Genomic DNA, 27,064 nt, shown 5'->3' with positions numbered 1-27,064 from the left:
TCAATAAACTAATCCATAATTCAGTGTTTCCATTTTGCATTGTTATATTAACAAGTGATGCTATTACAATTGTTATTACAATAATTATTTGACATTTTCTGCTTTGGGTATATTTTCTCCCATGAAGCGCCAAGTCGTTTGTGTGCTCTCCGTATTACTTCTTGTCTCTTCCATGTTATTAAGTATAATAAAGGAATCACATCGCTTATCACTCATGCCTTTAAATACCTTTCCAAAAAATTAAAAAAAAAATCTTTTTTCGCTTTCAATTAATAATAGGTAAAGAACACATTGGAAAGACGATCCTTCTTCCACTGTTCAATTTCCTTCTTTTCCACACACAAATGATATAGTTTATTTTTTATTATGTTTGTTTTTTTAACTTGCATAGATATATATACATTCTCCCTTTTCGCTCCTCGAACACGAAAGCGTTATAAATCATCTCTAACTCATTCATTATTTTGTATTCAATGAGATTTATAAAAAAAGTCTGAAAAGAGGGACGAAAGATAGCAGAATGACAATCAAACTTATAAAATGTAAAATAAACTGTCAACGTCATGGGTAAAAAAGAAAAAAAGACAAACAGACGACGTTTGTTAAACGTACAGTGACAAATATTACATACTTATTCATTGGTAAATAATTAACTAGTTTACAGTTTCATACCTCACGTGACTTAAATGTACAGTGACAAATATTACATTTAGTAACACTCAATCATTTTAAATAAAATAAAAGAAAAAAAAAGAAAACAACAACAAAATATAGATTCTTTTTTAATTATTTGGGTGGTCCTTAAAAGGACCTTACACAATTGTGTTAATTTTGATCATCTATTCTTCATTTTCAAGCGGTCTGTAGATGTCTAAGTATTCCGCTAATACTGCGTTGAAATCATGATTGCAGAAAAACAAATCTTCCATAAATTCTTCATGGTCTTCATAGAAAAACAACACACATAGTGTTATGTTACCCATTCTCCATGTTCCTACTGGCCAATTTGAATGATGCTCTCGTCGCTTTGGAACAACTTCGTTTCGTATCAAATTTGTTCTTATTGGGTTCAAATGACAGAAACGACCATTCACTTCTCTCTGGAAGATAGAATTACAAATGTTAAAAATAGGAGGAATCATTGTTTATAAAAGTAGTATATAACTCTGATGTATGAAACATATACTGTTATGTATGAATAAACAATTCATTATACTTTCCTTGTTGCTTAAGCATTCCTTTATAAAGAAGAAAAAAAGGGGGTAACACTAGATTAGAAAAATATATCTTAGCAACTCAAATCAATATGGATTTTTTTATAGTAGAGGATTAATACAATCAACAAAGAACAATTTAAATACCCCCAAAAAACAAAATCAATAAGGATTTGTTTAGCACAGGATTAGAAATTAAATACCCTATGCGTGTTGCTTCATATCAAAAAAAAAGGGGGGATTATCTTCTCAGATGAGTGATCAATGATTTTTTAATTTTTTATATAAAGCAAGTAAAAGTATAAACTTCACCTGTTTTTTTTTTTTCAAACATATCAAACAGACATACTTATAATCAAGCTCAAGTTATCAATCTAGTAATGGAAGGTTCAAATGGAAATTTAGTTGATCATTTGGCACAAGCTTTACCAAGTGATGTGTTAGACACATTACAACAACTTTCTAAAGAAGACTTTACCAACGTTCTTCACTCAGCTGAAGAAAAAAAGAATAGTGAAGGCTTCACATGTGCATTATGTGGTAAAAGATATTCGAAAAAATGTAACCTACTTCGTCACAAAGCAGAGCACACAAACCAGTACAAGTGTACCCCATGTCACTTTGTAACAACCAGAAAGGACAACTGGATCCGACACACGAAGTCGAAGAGACATTTGAAAAATCATGAAACTTGCACCAGTGAGAACAATATGTCTACAGAAACACCATCGAAGAAAAGGAAAAAAAGTGTAGGAGCTGACAATTTTACGATGAACGGAGAACCATTGGCAGGACCGAGCAGCGATGCGACACGAAATGACGGTGAGGAAGCTATCAAGAACAACAAGGGAGGCGCTACACGAAGCAGGCGGGCGCTAAATAGTAATGTGGAAGTGGTTGAACTACATCCTTCCACACAAGATGAACGTTATGATCTTATTCATTTCATGAGAGAAAAGCGGGAAAAAATCATGTCGCTTCTAGAAGATCGACGAAAAGAGGGCAACATAAAATTTTATCTCAACGTACAAGTGAGAATGATTAAATATGCTGTGGATGGGACATACGAAGAGCAGGCGCCATTCTTTCGGAGTAATGTAAAAACTGCAATGGTGAGTGGGAATGAAGAAGAAGACACATTAGAACACACCTTAAATGAAAGTTTACAGAAAATTTTCACTAGCATGGATGATTTTCTGAAAAACGGAAGCGGATATCAAATGGAAGAAGTACTTCAACTACAAATAACCATCATAAAATACAAACCTTTGTGTGCAGGTAGTTATATTCATTTACCAAAAACGATGAATAGGGCGAACTGTCTGTTGAATGTGATGAATCAAGATGATCGCTGTTTCATGTGGAGTGTGTTAGCCAGTCTTCACCCACCAAACGACGGAGAGATGCAACCAGAACAAGTACACCACTATGAAACATACACCGATACGATTGATGTGACGGGGATACAATTTCCGACACCAGTATCACAGATTGCAAAGTTTGAGCGACAGAACGCAACCATTTCAATTAATGTGTTCGGTTACGAAGAGAGGAATGATGAAATTTATCCATTGTTCATAACCAAGAAGACTAACTGTCATCATATAAATTTGTTGTACACGAGGAAAGACGATAATCAATCACATTATGTGTTGATAACAAATTTCAACAGGTTTCTATCTAGAGTTAAAAAACACAATGGTGAGACTTTTTTCTGTTATCTTTGTCTCCAAGGATTTACACAAAACAGATTTTTGATGAAACATCAAGAGGAGTGTAAACAGGTAGATTTTCAAAAGATCTCACTTCCGAAAGAGGGGGAGGTGTTAGAATTCAAAGAATATAAGAAGACGGAATGACACCCGTTTGTCATATACGCTGACTTTGAATGTTTGACTAGAAAAGTAGATACCTGTGAGCAGAATCCGGAGGTTTCCAGCACCAATAGATACCAACAAATGGAGGCGTACAGTTTCGGTTACCAGAGAGTTTCCATCGACGAGCGGTACGAGAAACCACCAGTCATTTATCGTGGACCTGACGTGATTGAAACTTTCATTGATACCTTATTGGAAGAGGAAAGAGAGATTATGGATATCCTATCACACAATGAACCAATGATAGTCAACGAATTCGTGCAAATGGAGTACAATCTCGCAACCATGTGCTACGCATGTCGAAATCCTTTCAGCACTTAAAACAAGAAGGTTATACACCATTCTCATTTATCGGGGGAAGTGATTGGAATAGCGTGCAATTATTGTAATTTAAAAATGAAAGTACCTAATTTCATTCCGGTAGTCATACATAACCTAAAAGGTTTTGATGCCAATCTAATCATGACAAAGATTGGAAAGTACAAAGACCACATTATAAACGTCATTCCATACAACAAGGAAAAGTATCTGTCGTTTACATTGGGACACCTACGATTTATAGACTCATTCTCGTCTCGTTAGCATCGTTGACGAAAAATCTGGCACAAGAAGGAGAGAAACATTTCGTTTTCTTAAAAAAATGTTTCCCAAACCCAGAGCATTTTTCAATGTTGTAGCGGAAGGGTGTTTTCCCATATGACTACGTCGACGAGGAGAGTAAATTGGAGGAGAGGAGCTTACCCAGCAAAGAGAATTTTTACAGTCGATTGTCAGGGGAACACATCAGCGATGAGGACTTTCACTTCGCCAACAAAGTATGGGAGAAGATATATGTAAAGACGTTAGGTGAATATTCCGACATATACCTTCGAATGGACGTTGCGCTCCTCTCTAGACATTTTCGAAAGATTTAGAAACATCTCTCTTCGCGACTACCAACTTGATCCATGTTATTATTACACGACCCCCGGATTAAGTTGGTCCGCCATGCTAAAGAAGACTGGGCTGTTTTGGATCTCATTACAGACATCGATATGATGTTGTTCATTGAGAAGGGGTTGCGATGGGGAGTGTCCAGCATATTCCATCGATATGCTAAAGCCAACAATCCCTACCTCATTGATGATTATGATCCGAGTAAAGAAACATCGTACCTGGGATATTTCGATGCCAATAACCTTTATGGATGGGCAATGAGCCAACACCTTCCCTACGGATTTTTCAACTGGGTGAATGAAAGAGAAAACTTAGAAAAGCTCAAGAACAACATTGGATTGATTGATTGATTGTTGGTTGCTTAACGTCCAGTGGCAAATATTTCATGCATATTCAGGACGAGAACAAATTTACAATAAATACAATAGGTAGGTTCTGTAAGAGGGGCGTCCGGGATTAAGGTTGGAGAAATTTAGACTGCCACGGGAAATGAGGGTATATTGGATAGGGACAGAAATTTAGCCTTGCAACAGGTCACCTACGGACCCCTCAAAGAGTTGTTGCAAGGGTTCTTAACGTGCAAAGAGCGTGGCACTCTCTTTACACGAGGCATCGGATTTAACGTCCCCATTCTGACCGGACGTGACTGCGAACTTGTACATCCCGCACAGCCAAACGGACGCCCCACTTTAGCGAGGGTTTTACCGCCGGTCGGAGGAAGACCAATGGTGACCATATTTCTATTCCCCAGTCACCCTTGGGGGGAACAACATTGGATCATTAGCACCTGATTCCAAAGAGGGTTACATATTTGAAGTTGATTTAGAGTACCCTCCTACCTTACACGGTGAACACTCTGATTTCCCGTTGGCCCCCGAACGACAGACCATTCGCACTGAGGACCTTTCACCCTACTCTCGTAAGATGCTTGGGGAATTATTGGGAAAGAAGACGTTGGGGTCGTGTGAAAAGTTGGTACCGAATTTACACGACAAGGAAAAATATGTGATTCACTACCGCAACCTACAATTGTATTTGGAATTGGGAAGCAACTAAAGAAAGTGCACAGAGTGTTAAAGTTTAGACAGAGCACCTGGTTGAAAACTTACATCGATTTCAACACCGACAAAAGAAAACAAGCCACAAACGAGTTCGAGAAAATGTACTACAAGTTATTAAACAACAGCATATTTGGTAGGTCGTTAATGAACATCCGTAAACACGTCAACGTCAAGCTCTGTCACACAGAAAAAAAGTTCCTGAAATATACGGCGAGACCATCATTCAAGTCGTGCACAGTTTTTAACGAGGATCTAGTAGCAGTTGAAAACCTGCTCACAGATATTTTAATGAATCAACCAATCTACGTAGGTTTCAGTATTCTTGACCTGTCCAAGCACTTGATGTATGACTTTCATTACAAACATATGAAGACGTTATATGGTGAAAAAATACGACTCTGTTTCACCGACACAGATAGTTTCCTGTACCACATTCAAACCGAAGACATGTATGACGATATGATGGAATATCAAGACATGTTTGACACCAGCGAGTATGATGAAGCCCACATGTTACACAGCGATCATAACAAAAAAGTATTGGGGAAATTTAAAGACGAAACGAAAGGTGTACCTATAAGTGAATTCGTAGGTTTACGAGCTAAAATGTACTCGTATGCATTCGAAGGGGGAGAGAAACATACGGCAAAAGGTATCACGAAATCTGCCTCTCGTTCACTAAAACATGAAATGTATAAGCAGTGTTTGTTAGAGAAAAGCGTATATCGCACGCGCATGAATACAATACGAAGTGATAACCACAAAATATTTGCACAAAGCATGATTAAGAAGAGTCTAGTTCCTTTCGATGACAAACGATGGATCCTGGACGATGGAATTACCACACGAGCCTATGGACACAAAGACAACACTAATATTTAATTATTTTCCATTGTAAATACGTTAGTTTATTTTAGTTTGATTATATTTGTTATGTTGTAAATACTGTAATGTATGTCTTTTTTTTTCAAATGCGTAGTGTTTTGTTTTGTGTGATTGTTTATTTGTATTTATATATCACTGAGTATTCTCTTGTATTGAGAAAAATCAAATAAAAAAAAAATCAAGAAATCATCATTGACGCATTATTTATTCTTATGGTGTGTTATAATATAACAAGAAAATACAACAAACAGTATTAGGTATAATTTTAGTGTTCTACTTTGATCTGACGATTTTCAGTTATTTCAAAATAGCCAGAGTTTTCGGCTAAAATGAGTAAAGAGACGTTTCTGGTAAGGGTGTTGCAAAATGACATTCAAGTCTGACTTTTCCTTGCTTTACCAATGACAGATTGTTGGCATCTGAAAAGTGAGGTTGTAAATCGAAACAGAATAAAGCATATCCATTGTTGAAGTCTGATCTAGTTATTTCATTCCCCGCATCTCCGCCCCACTTTCCACAGTTTTCAAACATTTTAACGTACGCTGCAACATTTGTTGCACCCCGGTCTTCGTTAAATTGTAGTTTCAGAGGAATTCCATCTACAGGAACTCAATCACAGTACAGAGTTATTTGTTGTAAGTCAAAATATTGAAAATTCCACTGATTGAGTTGATAATCACCGTTCACGGCGTTTGTCGAAGTTAGACCCATAATAATTCGTTTTGGTTTCACGTCTTGGAAAAGGTTCTCCAACACTGCATTCGTACTACCCATCATAAGAGTGATATGTTTCATTACTGTTTTTGTATAGGGATATTTAGCATTCGTTGATTTCAATGCTTCCGAATGAGCAAAAATGATTGCCGGATTGACTTTAATTTTACACACTTTAACGACAATATCTTCAATGATAACATCATAGTCAGCATCGTCTTCGCTCGACATCAGAAAGAAACTCGGTTTACTTCTGAAAAGTTTCAATTTTACGTCAACCATATTCAATAAGTAACGATCCATTTCAAAGAGATCGTAAAACAACATTCCCTCCATATCAAGGCTCTTAGAATTACCTATCAATTTTTTTTCTTTCGTAAAGACCCGTGTTAGTGTCAAAAGAGTGCCATGTGTCCACTTCTGTCCTTATAAAACAACGCACCTGTTAGTTGTGATGCTTTTGCATCTTGTCCATAATCGAGTAGCGTTTTCATCATGCATTTGTACGAGTAGTTGGTATTACTGGATGATATCAGTGAACCTTGTAGGTAACAGTCGACCTGAGAAAAAAGTGCATAGAAAAATCCATTTACTGGTGCCACCTTCGAATCTATAGCGATATTGTCTCCATTGCTATGTTTTACACGTAACTTAACATACAGTTTCGATCGTTTAAGCTTGATGTATTCTAGTCCGTTCTGAGCACACAAATTAAATTCTATTGGGTTGTAGGCTGTAACTTGTGATGTAGGACGACATTCTTCAAACGAAATTGACTCAACTCCTAACTGGTATGGAGGTATCTCGAAAACTTCTAATTGTGAAGGAATAGCTTCGGTGAAGTTGTTCTGTGATGTTAGTAAAGCCATTCTTAGTTGGAAAATACGTCTCGTTTCGGTTCTCTTTTCTTTTTGTGGATATTAGCTCCACTGCTGCTTGCCTTAGGACTGGTCTTTCGTTTACGATTTTTTCCTTTTATCTGCAAACCCTCATCTTCTAAAGACTCTTTAGCCATTTCGACCATTTGTGCACTTGGACTAACTAGACGAAGATTGCACTTTTCGTTAGATTTCGACAACGATGACGATAATCTTTGATTCTGAATAGGTATCATAAAAGACCCATTACGTCCGGTATTTTTCATGTGATTTATATACGTTTTATTATTCCCCTGCACAACATTTTGGTAATATTTTGACCACTTCTCCATGCTTGGAATGTACATTTTGTCCACATTCATCGTTGACGCTTCTCTGTTCTTTTTCTAATATGTAGTGTACAGGACAGACGTTGAGTTAAAAATGACGCTTGTTCTCCACTTTCATCAAAAATATGTATTTCTATGTCGCGGATTTCAGTTTTTTTCACAGGGACGAAAATAGGGTAAGAAAAAACGTAATTCCAAGTATTGTTTGGTGTAGGAAACACACGTCGTAAAAGTGAAAACTGATTGTGAAACAGGCTTACACCCATACACACGTCACAAAAAAAATAGTTCGTGTTTATTTTTTTTTACAGTTGAAATTTTCTCCTCGGTATAAAAATCCAAAACAGCTATTTCCCACTTCCCCTCTAAATACAAATTGTCACTTAGGTGAACCTTGAAATTTGTAGGTGTATTTTCGGGATAATACTTTTTTGATTGGTCGTTGATTAAGAAAATAATATGCTCCTCGTCAATATCATCGTTTTTCATGAGTGTTTGAATGTCTTCCTCGGGAATGTATTGATTATATTTATCAGGCCAACCTTGAAATTTACATAAAAACTCAGTCTTCCCTCGCCTTTTACGCTTTTTAAGAACTTTCTCTACGGCCCAGAGTGATGCATCTGATTTATCAACAGCTTGAAGTTCAGAAGAATAATATTCACCTAAAATCACTTCATCGTTATAAAAGGAACCCAATTTATAAATGTTGATGTTCTGCTTTTTAAATCTCCGTACAACTTTAAATATCTCATCCGTCCATTTTTGACTATAACTTCTGTTAAAGATGTGTCGCGTATAAGCAATTCGAACAAGAGAACCGATTTTAAATTTGTAACTCTTTCGTTGTTGCATTCTTTTTTTTCTCATCGAATCTGCTTCAGTTTTAAGTTGTTTCGTGTTTTTGGTATTTGGTCGACTCATCTTATCATGTGATTGTTTTTTGTTCAAGTATTGTTGAACCCATACATCCGCTTCGTTTTCAGGTGTAACATCGTTGGGCAATGTAGTTTAAGGACCTGTGTGGTGTTGCATTGTACCTCTTTACAAATTTTTGTAAGTTGTCAATGTACCGATACGTTCTCTTTTTAGTAAAGTAACGATAAAATTTGTTTTTTATGGTTTGTATCACACGCTCTGCATAGTTTGCTTTTATCTCGTTCTTAGTTACAAAATGTCGCACTCCCCTTTCCTTGAAAAGTTTTTGAACAACCTTCGACTTGAAACATCCATCAACGTCCGAGCGGATCTTGTCTACCTTTGCTGATTGGAGAATTTTTCCAAAAGCTTTGGCTATGTCAACACCTTTTTTACTCTTTGATTCTTGCATCCAAAGACGACGACTAAAGCAATCTATGGCAACTAGTATAAAATTATATCCAGAGTTCCATTGTGATAAATTACTTACTTGCATTAGGTCGACGTCCATTAAGTTACCAATTCCAGTTGTATACACACGTAATCTCTTAAAAGAACGTCTGGGAGTTTTTTGTAAGGAATAATTGTCTTGTGCATTTAACCATCTCTTTATTTTGTGGTAACCGATTTTTTTTCCATCCGCATTAACAATGTGATAAAGTTTGCTAGCTGAGGGAAAAGAACTTGGATTTTCTATATTGTAATAAATTGGTGCCAAAAGATTGTTCACTTCTTCGTCCATTGTGTTATACTGAACTTATATCCAACCAACCAAACTCTTGAGAAACATACATGAAAATGAGAATTTTTAAACCAGTGAAAATGTCCAATTAAATTCTATTTGTCATCCTTGTATTATATCACAATAAATTAATGTGTACCTTTGAATACTATGTATGTATGTTTACCTCTCATTGACAATATTCCACTCATAATAATCCAATTTCTTTTGTTTTCCTTATTTTCTTTTTTTTTTAATCATGTTAGATAAGTGTGTAGCAATGAATAGCATGCATGTATACATCTCATTGACAATATTCCACTCATAATAGTTTTAAAACTAAAACATAATGAACTATTAATAAATAAGACAAACAATGGTCAGAGTTGAAAAGTATTTTAATTGTTGTCTTACTTTTCTATTTTGATTTTACTTTTTTTAGAAAAGTTCATTTTCTTTCCAACTCTTACTGTATGTTTAACTAAACAAAAAAATTAAGTTTCACTTAAAGGTGAGATATCTGTACAATGTTTAACAAATAAAATACAAGATCCAAAGTATAAACTTCACACACACACTTTTTAAATTCAATACAAGATCAAAAGTATAAACTTCACCCACACACACACTTTTTAAACACAGTCAGATCAAAAGCATAAACTTCACACACATTATTAAAACAATGTCAGAACTTATGAGACAAGAAAACATAATATAACAAACTTTATTAAAACACAAATTTTTTTTTTAATTATTACTAATGATAAGTTAAACGATCAGGTTGATTTCTTGTTCTTGTTGATCTTCTCGGTTGATTCTTGTTTAACAAATAATACAAATAAGTTGAAAACTTTTTACAATATTTTTTGAACTTCCTAGAAATAATTAAATGTCTTCCGGTTGTTAAAAAGTAGATGTTCTGTAGGTACCCTATTAAATCTTCTCTAAAAATTGGATTTATTGGCAACAGATACAGAACACCAATAACACAAACTGCCAAAATGTCTGGAATGAAGAAAAAAAATCAAATTGAAGAAATTATATAAGAATGCTAAAAAAGGAGATTACTTTTGTTTCCTTTCATTTAAAACACAAAATTCAACTTCTGATGATAAATGCGATGTTATGCTAGGCACCCTTTTTAACTCAATACTATTCACATGATAATATGATTTTCTCTTTTTACAAGAAGTACAAAAAGATTTAACAAAAAAAAACAAAGAAAATTGATAAAGAAAACACAGAAAGACAAACGACTACAATAATCCATTTCCTAGCACTTTCTGTTCCTTCGTTAGCTGTAAAAAAAAAAATATTATGAATACTTATTTAATTTATGATAAAAGCTTTATTTTTGGAATGAATGCTATATTTTTTTTTATTTTCTGTCTTTTCTCCCACTTACATAAACTTTATTGATATGTAAATTAAATGATTTTCTTATTTTATTTAATTTCAAATCTTTAAAATTAATACTTACAATATAATCCATTGATGTAAGTGCTGTTTTTTATATTGTACAATGAGTAGTAAACATTGATTATTGTCTTAACTAATTATTTTTCTTTTTAGAATCAAGTAATCGATTTAACAGAAAGTACCATGCAGGAGCCTATGGAGGTAGAAAATAATGTTGCAAGTGGAAGCAGCAGTACATGTAGTAAACAAAAAAATGTAAGCATAACTCTTTTATAAATATAATCCTTTATATTACAATAATCATAATCAAAATATATTGTTTAACATGAGTAATTGCGATTGATAACTAATGAAATAAAGATTTTTTTAAAGTTTATAAATCAAATTTATGACATAGATTACTTCCTTTACATAGACATATATCTCACTATGTTAATTTCCTACATTATTTTCTTATCAGGACATATCATTAGAAAATGATATAAAAGAAGCAAGTGAGATATATCTCAATGTGAGTATATAATTTTTTTATTTTCAACAATAAGTCAATTTTTATCAATAATCGAAATCAAAATATATATCACGTGGTGATTTTTTTTCCTTATATGGTCACATGATTAACATTTCCTAATAAGGTATACAAAATAGCGCATGCTTTCCTTATATGGTCATGTAATTAACTTCCTAATATGGTAATCATGCTAACTATTCAACTATTTTTTCACTTGTAAAATTTAATCAAACACGATGTACTTACATACGATAAGCATTCTTCCCCGTTCACCACTATAATTTTCCCTTCCACTGTGCCACATAGCTCTTTATTTGACATCGTAAGTTCGAACACACAAGTGGCTTTCAAGCGGACATTTTGAATCTGGTCACTTTTCAGAATATAGTTCATCAACACCCTGTTAATAGAAGGATCTATCTCTCCACTAAAGTATTGAATACCACCACCTCGACAATCCAATATTTCTTCACTTGTATAACAATCTGCTGTATTTACATCACTTCCCACATGGGTAATTGATAAAAAAAACAACTCAGGACAACAAACAAAAACATGGCGATCATCTTCAATTTCTATAATTAGAGTGTGAAGAGGTGACGTCACGTGGGTGAATAAAGGAAAGCTTTTATTATCTTTACCTGATTAAAAGAACGATTTTTTTTCTTCTATTTTGATTTTAAAGAAAAAAAGAATTTCATCATATTTTGTTTGTTTTCTTATCAAATAATTAAATATTATTTATTACTAAAAATGAATACTTAATTACAAGTGTATATATGTTTTAGGAACCGATGGAAGTAGATTTTCTCGACTCTTTATTAGATGACCAAAAAAGGTTATTTTAACAGATGAATACAGTGAAGGACATGAACAGTATATTCATCATACAAAAGAAAGGAAAAAAAAATGGTTGCAGTTTAAATGTTTCAACTAAAAATCATACAATTTTAAATATTTTAAATAAATGTTTATCAAATGAAAGGTGTTATTTTTTTTTTTGTTTTAAGAAACTATATATAGATGAGACAACATGGTATTTTATTTTTAAACAAACTAATCGAGAAAAGAAAGAAAAATAATATCATGAATTTACAAAGAAAAAGAAAGAAAAAACTTGTTTGTATTTTAACTATCCTTATCTCGACTAGTTTGTAAGAAAATAAAGTTAGTGGTTCGTAAATATTTCTTCTTTCTTGCAATCTGTGTTGTAGAGTATTTCCTGTAAAAATAAAAATAGTCTGTCTCTCTTTCCGTTACAATTCATTTCATTTAATCAAACAAAGGATCCGCTAATTTTGTCCGAACACAAATGGATTTCAATTATCTCCAAACAATAGGTCAATTATTAAAAGTGATTCCTCTAATCTAGGATATCAATTAAGAGTGGGTTCTCTAATCCGAAAACAAATAGTTTATAATTAACAATTGTTTACTCTAATCAGGATTAAAAGGGGGAACAAAACATTGACGATCTATAATCTAGATTAAAAGATAAGGATTATCTTAATCCAATTGATTACATAATAATGTGCTTTAAGTTGCATCATAAGCTGCTTTAAGAAGATTAGAGTGCTTAAAATCGTACCATAAGCTGGATTAAGAAGATTAGAGAAAGCTGGAAGATTAGGGGGATTATAGGGGGGTTAGAAGTATCCTCACTTGAGGAGGGCACTCTCACTCTCTACTACTAGTGAGCCATTTCCGCTGTTTTTTTGCTTTGTTCGTTTGTTCTACTGTTTGGAGTGGCTGCTGCGGAATAAATTGCAGTTAACATTTTTTTTGTTTGTGTTTCTGTTCTGTTCTTCAATTAAATAAGATTTCGGGGACTAACATATTCTCACGCAAGGATAATTCAGAATGTGTTAAGTTATCAAAGGTACCAGGATTATAATTCAATACGCCAGACGCGCGTTTCGTCTACATAAGACTCATCAGTGACGCTCAGATCAAAATAGTTATAAAGCCAAAGAAGTACAAATTTGAAGAGCATTGAGGACCCATAATTCCAAAAAGTAATGCCAAATACGGCCAAGGTAATATATGCCTGGGATAAGAAAATCCTTAGTATTTCGAAATTCATGATTTGGTAAAGAGGAAATTTATAAAAATTACCATATTATTGATATTCATGTCAACAGCGAAGTGCTGACTACTGGACTGGCGATACCCTCGGGGAGGAAGAGACCAGACAGGAGAATTTGATGTTTCCCCTCGGTGAATAAAAAGCATGAATGTTGTCATATACCTTCATCGTCGAGCGGGGGAGGGCAAAATTAGAGAAAATCCTAAACTTGTGCTTAATTTGTGAAACTCGAAGACTGCTTGTCCGTAGTATCCATCCACCTATTCTATGCTAAATATATATTCATTTTTCCTTCAGAGAACTTTCAAAAAACCAAACACCAAAGGAAACATCAGTCACGAAGAAATGCCGAATATGTATAAAGATTATAACAAAAGATGGTATAAAAGTCATCTTAACATGCATATGGATAAAAACAATGACATTTACCAAACCAGACATTATCCTACTGTAATTGACATATATAACGGAGTTTTTGCCTCATCAAAGAACATTTCAGGCCCCTTCAATCCTGGCCACGTGGCCTAAATAACTAGTAGACCTGATGCTGGTATATTTTGAGAGAAAAAAAAATGTATAGAAGATCAACAAATAGCGAAACGTGATTGCAACTATTCCTTTGAATGTCCAAATGCTAGATAAAGTCATTATGCAATTAAGCAATGTAAAGAAATTGTAAACTCCGTTTCATAAGAACAAATGGTGGAAGAAAAAAAACTCACACAAGATCAAGGTCATATGGTGCATCAACTACAAGAACAAGCTGTATTAGAACATGCCCTTTTCTTAGTCTTTTTAAGGATTCCACATTCAGTTTCTTACAGTTTATTTTTTTCTGTAAATGCCGAAAGAAGGAGATACTGGTCAAAATTAAAGAGAACAATTGTAACATTTGATACCGTAAAAAAGACTTTAGTCATGTCACTGTTCTTCGGGAAAGAGAACATATCATCACAAAACAGCTATCAAATGGCACTTGGACATGTTAGCATCGGAAATCAAGGATCTAAGTGACAGTGATAACTATAAAGACAGACAAATGTAACGAAGAAGCACAAAAAGGCATACATCAAATTTAACATCCTCATTTTGCTTATATTATACGATTTTATTTATCTATGTAAAATCCACCCATAAAGGATGGAAGGTTTTTTAAGTACTGGTGTAAAATCGCGCGTTTGAAATTCGCACAGGTAGACATAAAATAATTTTGTCGTTCAAAGTATGAGGGGGGACAAAAAGTCACAGGACATAAAGTCACAAATTTGATAGGACAAAAAGTCACAAATATTTTTTGATTATTTTTTAAATATATTTTGAAATATTTTCCTGTTATTGCATATATTCATTTGTAAGTTAAAGAAATTGCTCATTAACCTTGATAAATGAAAATGTATTAAATTTTAATTATGCAAAGGATATATTTATTGGCAAAATGAAGCCATTTGAGTACCAAGCCACTTAGACATTTTGTTTTCATAATAATTATTTGATCATTATTGATATAAAACTAATGTCAGAAAATAGTGATGCAACACGAAAGACTCACTTGATAAGGGTTGTAAGATAAAATTTAATTTTAATACAAACAAGGTATGAACCATGATTATAAATTTTCACTCCACCTATGAACAACAAAATTATTTATTTTCTCCAATACGTCTCAAAACTATTTTTATTTACCTGTGTATATATAATTGATTGATTGATTATTGGTTGCTTAACGTCCAGAGGCAAATATTTCATGCATATTCAGGACGAGAACAAATTAACAATAAATACAATAGGTAGGTTCTGTAATAGATTAAGGGATTAAGGTCGGAGAAATTTAGACTGCCACGGGAAATAAGGGTATATTGGATAGGGATAGAAATTTAGCCTTGCAACAGGTCACCTACGGACCCCTCAAAGAGTTGTTGCAAGGGTTTTTAACGTGCAAAGAGCGTGGCACTCTCTTTACACGAGGCATCGTATTTAACGTCCCCATTCTGATCGGACGTGGCTGCAAATATGTACATCCCGCACAGCCAAACGGCCGGTCGGAGGAAGACCAATGGTGACCATACTTCTATTCCCCAGTCACCCTTGGGGGTGTGTATATATAAAACATGTTTTCTAATTGGCGGCATTTTATTCAAGGTTAACATCGTAATATCATTCTTATTCTTTTTCTCATACATACGGTGGTATAATGCTCTAGGCTATGGCTGACTTTCTGAAATTGTTTCGTTTTTAATTTATAGATTATGTATTTACATTGTTTCATGGATCAAAATCAAATGCCCCTGAATATGCATGAAATATTTGCCACTGGACGTTGTGTAAACAGTGTATAACCTGCAAATTTTGCTCATACACTTTCTTACTTCGTTTCTTGATATTTCATGCATGAATATATTCTGTTAATGAACTAATGATCATTGCTTTTTCAGCAATTAAAGATCATAAAAGGCGTGAGCAGGTAACATATCTTGACATACAATTTCAGTATAGGTTAGTGGAACGCCTTGGCATAGATTTCAAGAATCCTAGCAATTACTGGTATTTTATTTGTAAATAATCAATTTGCTTTAGTCTAGAATTTTAGTTTATTTGAGGACCTTTTGTCTGATTTTAAAAATATAAATTAAATTGTAGAAATATTCGAATTAGCTCTCGCCGCGATATAACCTTTTAGTGCTCATGAGGCGTAAAGCAAACAACAATCAATGATTCAATGCGTTCCTCTAGATTGCATCATCTTTTGCATGATACGCTGAAACCAGAACAATAGATGAAGAAAAAGATCTTTTCGACGGTTGGTTGCCATCCCAAGAAGATTCGAGATTTTAATATGTCAGTGCTACATGAAATTGAATGTTTGGTCTTGAAAAGAGAGTCGGATGTAGTAGCAATCGGGGAGTGTAGACTTGATTTTAGTGAAAATGTTCCGTCGTTTGAGGTATAGGCAAATGCAGGCTTTTATATCGCAGAGGAGATTGGCAGCGGGTTAAAATGTGACAACTGTTATTCCCTGTCGCGATGCAGAGGAAACTGCTTTTGCGATGATCCACCAATACTTGGATACGCACCATAAGATACATTTACACTGTTATACATGATCCGTCAGCACAATGAATAGGTTTTTAAGCTCGTTCAAGAATTTGGATACTGGCCTAACTAATATCATCACTAAACATGATTTTAGCAGTGATATTGTTGATATAGTCAAGAACGTGCCGCTAGGCCGTCTTCTGTGGAAACTGACAGTCCCCTTTTTGTGACTGGCATCAATTACGGTTGTATATTCAGTTCGATGTTTTCACATCCAGGTCAAGACATAAATTTTGCAGTGACGTTTCACCAAATGAACCATCTTAAAGGTGAAATGCAAAGGTTTTTAAAACGTTTTTGTTTTATATTTCAATCAATTGGTTAAAATAAATTCTAAAAAAAATATTGGTAGTCGTTTGTGTGTCTATAAAATAGGTAACTTCATGGTTCACCGGGGAAAGTGCAAAATGATTATCTCCCTTTGTTCAGGAATGCTGGTGACGTCATTCGTGTCCTCCCATTCGGAATGTAAACACAACAGCTTGAAAGCGAATACAAACGGCAATACAACTTTGGATTATACGATGGAGGTGAACAGATAAACTTTCCCGAGATTAACCAAGTAATGTTGGTACAGCCGTACATGTATGAACCTGTAAGTCAGAGGATTACTGGTGCCGAATCGCAGTAACATGGTGAAGAATCTAAAATTTTACTGCCGATTGTGAAAATGGAAGTAAAAATCAATCTTTTAGCAGCCTAGCGGTTTTAAAATCCCATGGTTCGTACATAAGTTAGTAAAGGAAAGTATTTACACATAATTTTTGTAATGATATAATTATAAAAGTATGTTGGTGTACGGGAGAGAATGGACAGGGCATATCCAGAAATCAACGCCACTTTGCTTATTTGAATATTATACTAAAGAAATCGGATACGGGTCACGGAAATTATATTGAAATGAATTTTGAAAAAAAAAATGTCTGTTTTAACTTTAACTTAAGTGATAGACAGGGTGCCGGGACAGAATATAAATATACACAACAATATACACCATTTAAACGATATATAATGACTGTCGTTGCAAAAATCAAGGTTCCCGAGCTTTTTTAAAAATCGAAGCGAGAAGTTTTTAACATTGCAGTATAAAATACAGGCTAAAATGGCTGAAACGTCAAATTTGCAAACTTCGTGTTGAAAATTGGCTAACAAGGTCATTACAAAAACAGGTTGCCGGGATGAAACTTGAATGTCCAAAGAATACGCAAGTCCAAACCTTGTATGTGTTGTCGTTTAACTCTAGGTTCCCACGTAAAGTTAAAATGCCCCTATCTCAAGAAGAATAAACTCACGAAAACACGAAAAATTCATTCACTAAATTCGCGTTCATTGTTTTGATTTTGACCGCCTGACACATTTACGGAAATATCAGAGTGATTATAAACAAGGACTCTGTGACGGGCAACTTATAATATCCGTGTTTTAAAGATTTTAATGATATCAAGCCAGTCCAGTTCAAACTATTATCACGTGGTACAATTCTCATTTACATATTATGAATATTAATTAGCAAAAGTCCTACTAATTTCTGGCTATGGATAAGGCAACAGGACCAGGGAGTAGGGAACTGGAATAGGATGTTGTTAGGGAAGAGGAAACTTATCATTAACTCCTGTCAACCACCTCTTTGTGTTACCGCGATATAGCAAACACCAATCAATCAATCCACCCCCTTTTCAGGTTAAAGTTAAGATAAAAAGGTTAAAATGAGGGTTGAGTGTAGAATGTAGATATTGATGGTTATGATTTTATCTGTAAGTAAAAAAGGACAAGAATGGAAATGATATTATCAATTCTCCCCTCGCTATATAATATTAATAATTTTAGAATATAGTGGAAATATAATCAAAAACAATTGTGTGTTGTATTGTAAAGTGCGCACAATTGTTGTCTTGAATTATTGAACATATCTTAAAAAATTATATGTACAGTCAGCTTTTATTTTGAACAAATTTGACAAAATTACTGTACTTACATGAAATATCTTCATACATGTACAATTGTGCATGTGTCTCTTGTGATGGTCATATATGAATCACTATCAAACAATTATTATATATGTTAATGTACTGTAGAGAGCACGGAGAAGGTCATAGCCGTACCAAAACATCCCATTTCAGCAAAAATTGATGTTCAGAAAATAACGTTATTTCATTCCATACAAATTTCTAAAAAATGTATATCATGTTTAATGTCATGACACATTAAAAGAATGCTATTCCTTAAAAATATGCAAGAAATAAAATAATAATGTTACATAGTTACCATGCAAACTCATCACGGAGGGGAGTCCATATGAAGTGGCTATAAAAGACATAGCCAGACAAGAAAAGTAGATATCCAAAAAAAATCAAAAACAGTTGTCTCATTGGCAATCATACCACATCACCTTATTTTTATACAGATATACTATGCTAAACATGGAATACAGAAAACATTCATTGACAAGTTCTTAAAAAAGAAATCTAAATAAATTTGGCAAATTGTATCAACGCCTTAAAGAATAGCTAACTTTCAACCAAACTATATTATATATGTATTAAAATTTCAATGTAAACCACAATCTTCCAGATATATATTGTGATTGAGCTGTTAGGTTGCTGTCTCATTTAAATTTATCAAACATCTCCAATTGTTTATATTTAAAATACATCAAAAAGAAAATGTGTTTTATTTCAATTTTAAGTAAATGTTATGTCGCCTTTCATTCTTCTGTCAGTGTTTCTTCTACTTCTGAAAAAAACAGTTAATGTATGTTATGTTGTTGTATATTTACATATATAAAGCGTATTCGTAGTTTGAAATCTATACAACAAAAATCAAATTGATTAAAGGAAAGTTTGTTATAAGAACTCAGTCAGCTGTTTTCATCGATTTTCATTTTTTTTAATCAAAATTATGTTGGTAAATAACTTTTCTTTAATTGCAATTTAGTTATTTCTTTGTCAATTACCACATGTGCTTGTCTGTTGAAACTCAACTTCTAATTTATAGAAGTCTGCACGTTTTTTTCTCACTAAAAGAGTATGTCTACTAACAAGAATTTTTGTATGATGAGTTTTGTTTTCATGCAATTAAACATGTTGTAATATTGCACTAGTAATAGTAGATTTGCATAACTCAAACAAAATTAAATCTACTGAGTAAATGTTCAGGTCAATCTGAAGTTATATATTTCCTATTTTGATTAGACTGTGTTGTTTGTTTGCTGTCTCACCAAGGCAACATATACCAAAATTCAATGTATTTGTTTTATGAGTTGTATAAATAACGACTTGCCTGATACATTTTCCAATCTTATTAAGATCTCTAAGTTCGACATCAGCATATCTACAGTAACTGGCTTGCCTTCAATTCTGCTTATTTGGAAAGTTTTTTTGTCAGATGATTGCTCTACGATTAACTGTCTAAAGTTTATTTGATTAGTCAGCATCTTTCTTTTCTGTGTTTTTGACTTCTGTTGTAGTTTCATTTTTATTTCTTGCCTTGACTTCCAGAGCCCTTGTACAAAGATGGCATCCAGTAATTCTCTTTTCTCTTCCTGTTGTTTGGCTTTTTTTGTCTTGCTTTTTTCTTCCTTTGCTTTGCTTAAATCCTCCATTTGCTTTTTTATTTCTTTGATTCTCTCTTTCTCCTGAAACTTGATAATGGGTAACATTCTCTTTGACCATTGAACTAGCTTTTCAATCTCTAGTTCACTTTTTTTGTGGAGCCACTCTGATGTTTTGTTCAATTTGTAAACGATGTGTGCTTCGTTGGCTAGTCTAGTTGAATTTGGTCTGTGTTTAAGGAGCCAATCCAGGTATCCAAATACCCACTCAGGTAATTTGTTGTGTGGAATGACTGATTTCATTTGTATTTGTTCCTCTGCTGTAACATTTTCAAATTTTCCACCGGGTAAGTGATCTTTTACTTTTTCTTTTAATGATTTGCATGTTGCGGCAGCCATCTGCATCAACAGACTCACAGTTTCTGCATCATTGGTCTGTTGTTTGACCAAAACTTCCCAGACTTCATCTTTCTTTATCTTTATATTGGGGAATGGCCGCCTTTCGCCAGTTAAGAGTTCGTTTGCTGATTCTACATTTGTCGCAACATCTTCTAAAAATTGGATGAGATTATGGTAGTGCGCATTCATGTCTAGAATATGTGTATTGTCAGCTTCAATAATTTTCCCAAGAGGTGTTGTTATAAATTTATTGAAAACTCCTAATGCCCTTAATCCTACAATATTGTGACTGCATTTCAAATTTCTCAATACGTCTTTCATCAGCATATTCAATGTATTTGTATTGCCTTCGGATTTTATATTTTCAAGGAAGTAAATGAAATGTCCATGAAGGTAATATATTACTCCTCCATTATGGAAGACAATGTTGAATCGGTTACCCTGGAATGCCTTCAATTGAAATTTAACGTTGATTCTTGACAGGTATGTTTTTAGCTCTAGTGATGCTCCATTTTTATTGTCCACGCCAGGAACAAATGCCTTGCATACTTCTCTAACAGTTTTTATAATTGCAGACTCCCCACCTACTTGTTTGTTCATCACAGTCTGCTCCCATTCTTTGAAGATACTGCACATTAAATCTGCAATATTGACTAAAAGATGAAGACCACAAAAGAAATCATTTATTTTAGTAATCAGTAATTGGTCTGGTTCTGATAGTTCATTAAAGTTATCCAGTGTGTTCATCTTTTTCTAGTTCCAATTCCAAGTCATGTAATCTGTTTTTTAGATCTGTGATTTCTAAGCGATTTAGTCTATGTATTTCTTCATGGGTTTCTATGGCTGTTTTTTTTAAATTGTCCAGTTTAGTTTGAGTTTGCTGCTTTATTTTGTTTGTTTGTGTTTTCCAATATTGTACTTTCTCTTTATTTCTTTTTGTCTCTAATTTGGTCTTACTTCTACATTTTGTCATAAATTTGAATACTTTGGTATATTTTTTCTTGTTTATTTTGTTTTAAATCTGTAATATTTTCAATTTTCTTTTTGTCTGACTTAACTGTTTTTCACAGTTTTGCAGTTTGAAATTAAGTTTCCTATTTGCCTCTCTCCATGTGCTGCTTTTATTTCTTTTCATTTGTTTTTCTTTTCTTTGATTTCACATTTGAAATGTTTTCTGTATCATTTGTTTCAATGATATGATGCTTCCTTATTCTTGGATTGTGTGAAATTTCTAATAATGTATCAGTGTCTATCACCAAATTTAAATAATTTTCAACATGTTCACTGTTAAGTTTGCTTTTTTAGCTTTGAAACTGTTGTCTTGATTTTCAGTAGTATTGATTTTACCTTTTAATATAAGCTTTTGTTGGTTACATTTCCTTTAACACAAAGATTTGATATCCAGTTGAGGACATCCTGGTATGTGTAATCACCATTGGACCTTTCTTTAATGGTGTTCAATTCAAGAAGTAGTTTATTAGTTATAAATTTGTCTTTTACTTCATCTGTCTCCAGTCTTTCATTCACAGAAACTTTAAAGCCTAGTGCTGCTAGACTCTAGACTCACTTTTAACGGTTTAAAGACCTAAAACAGAAAACATATAATTATATGCAGAAACTGTAGTATATAAAATGCAATTAAATAAAAACAACAACTAAATGTGATAAAACATATACATGATATACATGATAAGACACTGTTCTATTAGTAGTTGAATTACTGTATCGCTAGCCTGTTAACACTGAAGTTGGGAATTTAAGATCCTGCACATGCAGGTGCGCTTTTTTTTTAGTATGAAAATTATTTTATTAGTCTAGACTTTTAATCTTAATTGACTAGGATTGTCAATTTTCCTACTCTCTAAGCAATCCTGCTTTCTCCATCAATAAATACTGAGTACCACAAAATAGAACACTAGAGTTGAAAGTGGCGTTAAACACATCTTACAAAAAAAAATTTGGATACCTTCAAATGTGGTATGTTTTAGAACTTGCTTTGATATAGTAAATATTTGTATCATGTATTGACAAAAAACATTTCTGACATAATACTTACAACTAATTGAAATTCTTATAGCAGCTAAATATTTTAGAAATCTTTATGGCCTTGTCATACAATATATGATATTATTATTAGATCTGAAAAAGATATATATGTTTATATAAATTTCAAGTTATATAGCATAAGACTTTAATATTTTCAAAGCAGTAAGGGTTTGATTATAATAAACCATGTGTATTGTCTCTAGAATATTTGTTTATTTTCTTTATTATTTTATGTTTTGTTGTTTTTGTGTTTTCTTCATGTGACCATGTATGAATATTTTTTTAGCATTTCATTTGGTAGAAACTCTGAGACATTTCAGAACAAAACTATGTCCAAATAATCAAATAAAGATCTGATAATTTTTATTTTAATGGTACCAAAATCTTTTAAATCATTTAAAAAAAATTCTAAATCAAACTTTTATATGAACAACATCAACTGCATTTAGTTGCTATAAATTTCATATAAAAACAAATTTTGAAGGCAATTATGGTTGGATTTTTATAAACATGGCGTTAAAAGACGAGAATTGTCTAAAGAATATTTGTTTATTTGGCCATAGTTTTGTTTTCAGTTGTTTTATTTTATTTTGATGTGAACACAGGTAATAAAATTTTACAATTTTATTTGGTTAAAATATATAGCAAATTTCTGAACAGAAAAAAATATTTGTGTTCATCTCAAGAGAAAAAAAAATGAACCTCAACAAAAATACAACAAAATAAACAAATAAACCTGTGACTATTCTGCATCCATTGGTACCAAGCTGATTAAAATCAAACCATAAATGACCCCAAAATATTTTTTTGAAAAAAATGCAGTTTTATATGAAATATACAGGGAAAAATCTAAAGTGACGAATACTTATGGCTACACTCTGTATGTGGTAAAAATTGAATGTGACAAATACTTGTAAAAGTTATTACTTTCAATAGATGTGTAGTGTGTTGTAGATCGCACAATCACTGCCTCGACGCAATGCTGTTTTTAACAGAAAGTGAAAGTGAGTAAAAAAACAGACTATAGATTTTCGAGATATAAATAGAACACTAGTATACGAGAAAATACAACTTATGACTGTTCTAATAAATTTGACAAAAGATGATAGCTTTTTAAACGTAGCCGTTGTTTGTTGCACTTCTCTTAATTCAACATTATATAATTTGAAACAACACAGTTTTCTGAGGCACCGGTCAGCCGTACATTTTACGATTGTTTACATTTTGAGAAGCCCATTACATCAATACATGCATTTCATTTTCACGTTCATACATCAATGTGTGAAAGGAAACGTTCCAAAGTATTTCACGACGTCGTTGACAATTGTCGTAAAAGTATCAAGATATCGAGAGTTTGCCTGGTTCGCGCTGTGCAGTAAAAAGTCGGATAAAAATAGAATTTTGGGATCATTTCATCGAAGTTTTCAAGAATGTTCTCCTAAAAGCTCCCATTCATTTATGTACGTTTTCAAGAGAATTATAAAAATTTCTACTTGAATCTAACAGGGCGAATTTATTAACCTACCGATCAAAAGGATTGATTGATTGATTGTTGGTTGCTTAACGTCCAGTGGCAAATATTTCATGCATATTCAGGACGAGAACAAGTTAACAATAAATACAATAGGTAGGTTCTGTAATAGGGGCCTCCGGGATTAAGGTCGGAGAAATTTAGACTGCCACGGGAAATAAGGGTATATTGGATAGGGACAGAAATTTAGCCTTGCAACAGGTCACCTACGGACCCCTCAAAGAGTTGTTGCAAGGGTTCTTAACGTGCAAAGAGCGTGGCACTCTCTTTACACGAGGCATCGGATTTAACGTCCCCATTCTGACCGGACGTGGCTGCAAATTTGTACATCCCGCACAGCCAAACGGACGCCCCACTTTAGCAAGGGTTTTACTGCCGGTCGGAGGAAGACCAATGGTGACCATACTTCTATTCCCCAGTCACCCTTGGGGGTCGATCAAAAGGAGCATTAGACAGTACCAACTCTGGAACTGTTCCAACACAATGTGTCTTTCAGCGACGTTATTCAGCGGACAGAGTGCCTTCATGTTGTTCCACTCCTGTTGTAATGCTTGGGACAATTCTTGCAGTGTAACAGGTTGGCGTTGCCTTGAGCGAACTCTGCGGTTCCGTTCATCCCATATGTGCTCGATGGGATTCATGTCAGGAGATTTTGCTGGCCATGGCAACACATCGATGTTTTGTTGCTGCAAGTAGGCATTTGAAACACGAGCAGTGTGGGGACGGGCATTGTCGTGCTGAAATGTTATTCCAGGTCCATATCTGTAAATGAAATTAACCACTTCCGTTGACATTTGAATTTCATCTCTTTAGCGTTGGGCATTCAGTGTTCCATTGACTATCACGAGATTAGTCCGGCTTGCTCGACCATCTGAATGATGGAGAATGAATCTGGAATCATCAGAAAACAAAATATTGCTCCATTCATTATTGAGTCTCCATCGTGAACGAGCTTGACATCCATCTTAACCGCTCTTGTCTGTGTCGTGTCAGTGTCGGTCCCCTAAAAGCACGTCTAGGACGAAGATTAAAAGACCGGAGTCTTCTACGGACTGTTTGTGCACTGATACGTCTGCCCTGAACAAGAACAGTCGATGCCCGAGGAGGCATAAACATATCCCGCAAATGCCGTATACGAATGAATCTGTCGTCAGCACTTGTTACCCGTGGCCGGCCAGACCGAGGTCGATCCGCCGTAAATCCAGTCCATTGGAATCTCTGCTGTAGCCGATATAATGTCAAACGTTTACAGCCAATTGCTCTTGACACGGCAGTCATACCCATGCCGGCTTGAATCATGCCAATTGCACGTTCTCGTAATGCGGGCGTAAGACGGGGCATTTTGAAATCTTTCTTGTAATTTTGTGAACTTACGACTGGATACAGTAACAGGTGTTGAACAACATCAAATTAAGTCGAATTTTACTAACATATTTTTCTGCACGTGCAAATTTTCCAAAATTAGAATTTAAAAACTGTGAAGAACTCACCTGTTGTACAGGTAAAAAATCAATATGTATGGGACGTAGTTTTAGCTAATTAGCGCGTGTATCAAGTTTAATTTTGATATCTTTACTTTTTTTTTAAATATTAAAAAAATAAAAGTGTATCCTTTCTTTTGTCGCTCAGTATATATATTATAGTTACTACGATTATATGGTCAGTAAATCATGTACTTTAATAACGTCTAGTATCTACGACAATATTCTAGTGAAATATAATATATTTTCAGAGTTAAAGCTTTATAATGTGAAGCCCTCAATACATGTACAATAAGTCCAAGACCAACCTGGAGCAATCTGATTCATCTCATTGCATTACCAAATGTAATACACAGACCAGTTTACTCCATGTATCCGTCAAATGTAAGTAAATGTGATTTTATAGTGGTTGTTGGTGCTCAAATTCTGTTGATACATATTTCTTTGTATTTTCAAACAGCACTACTCCGAAGAAATTTGTACAGTCTCAAAGGTTAACTGAATGATTTACACCGGCAAAAGGGGGGGGGGGGGGGGGATGTTGTAGACGGGATTTCCATATAGACACGTGTTTAACAGACTGTATACACCATTTGAAGAATGTAACTCAGCAAAACCACTCTATATATTATGGTCTGTCGAGGGTGCTCTTCCCCATGAGAACTTCACATCGAATCATTTTGTCTTTCTCAAAGAAGGTAAGGAAAATTGTTAGCTCAATTGGCCAAAGGCCGTAGTGAGCTATTTTCGTCACTACACGTCTGTCATCCGGCGTAAACATATCACATTTTCATCTCCTCTGAATCCATTAGTATGTGCATTTTGATGAAACTATGCAGGGATGTTCAGTTGAAGATCCTTCACAAATGATCCTCATTTTGTTCCTATTAAATGAAAAACATGGCCACCACAGCCATGATTAATTTCTGATTAGTTGATTTTCTAAGATCTTTTCCTGAAATTCTAATGCGAGTTTTTTTTCAAACTTTATAGGATTTGTCTTTTTAAGGTCCTTTACAAGTAATATTGTGTTTATATTGTGTCATGAATCTAACTTATTCGTTAAGTGTATGTTTACTTGTTTTTATGCCCACCTACGATAGAAGGGGGGCATTATGTTTTCTGGTCTCTGCGTCCTTTCGTCCGTCCGTCCGTTCGTTAGAACGTCTGTCCCGCTGCAGGTTTAAGTTTTTGGTCAAGGTAGTTTTTGATGAAGTTGGAAGTCCAAACAACTTGAAACTTGGTACACATGTTCCCTATAATATGATCCTTCTAATTTAAATGCACAATACGAGTTTTTATCCAAATTTCACATAGAAAATGATAGTGCAAGTGGGGCATCCGTGTACTATGGACACATTCTTGTTTAAACTGTCTTTTTGATCGAGTGAAGCTATTTACAATTTACATTTTAG

The 27,064-nt window shown here is 34.0% G+C and overlaps 1 protein-coding gene and 1 long non-coding RNA gene across 2 annotated transcripts; one reads left to right on the top strand and one right to left on the bottom strand.

The window, feature by feature from the left end:
- Positions 1-11,118: 11,118 nt before the first annotated feature.
- On the top strand, positions 11,119-12,366 carry LOC127713903 (uncharacterized). The gene is made up of 3 exons (XR_007987528.1): positions 11,119-11,207; positions 11,413-11,463; positions 12,252-12,366. It is a non-coding gene; the product is annotated as an uncharacterized LOC127713903 (long non-coding RNA).
- Positions 12,367-19,842: 7,476 nt separating this feature from the next.
- LOC127713901 (uncharacterized) lies at positions 19,843-21,299 on the bottom strand. Its single transcript, XM_052219857.1, has one exon. It carries the CDS (start codon positions 21,225-21,227, stop codon positions 19,881-19,883), a length of 1,347 nt encoding a protein of 448 aa, XP_052075817.1. The 5' UTR covers positions 21,228-21,299; the 3' UTR covers positions 19,843-19,880.
- Positions 21,300-27,064: the final 5,765 nt, after the last annotated feature.

This window comes from Mytilus californianus, unplaced genomic scaffold (genome assembly GCF_021869535.1).
Source record: "Mytilus californianus isolate M0D057914Y unplaced genomic scaffold, xbMytCali1.0.p SCAF_86, whole genome shotgun sequence".
Classification (NCBI taxonomy): Eukaryota; Metazoa; Mollusca; class Bivalvia; order Mytilida; family Mytilidae; genus Mytilus; species Mytilus californianus.
This window is presented reverse-complemented; position numbering and strand designations above follow the sequence as displayed.

Coding starts and splice junctions, on each gene's coding strand:
- LOC127713901 (XM_052219857.1), bottom strand. CDS start 21,227: ATGTGCAGTATCTTCAAAGAATGGGAGCAGACTGTGATGAACAAACAA.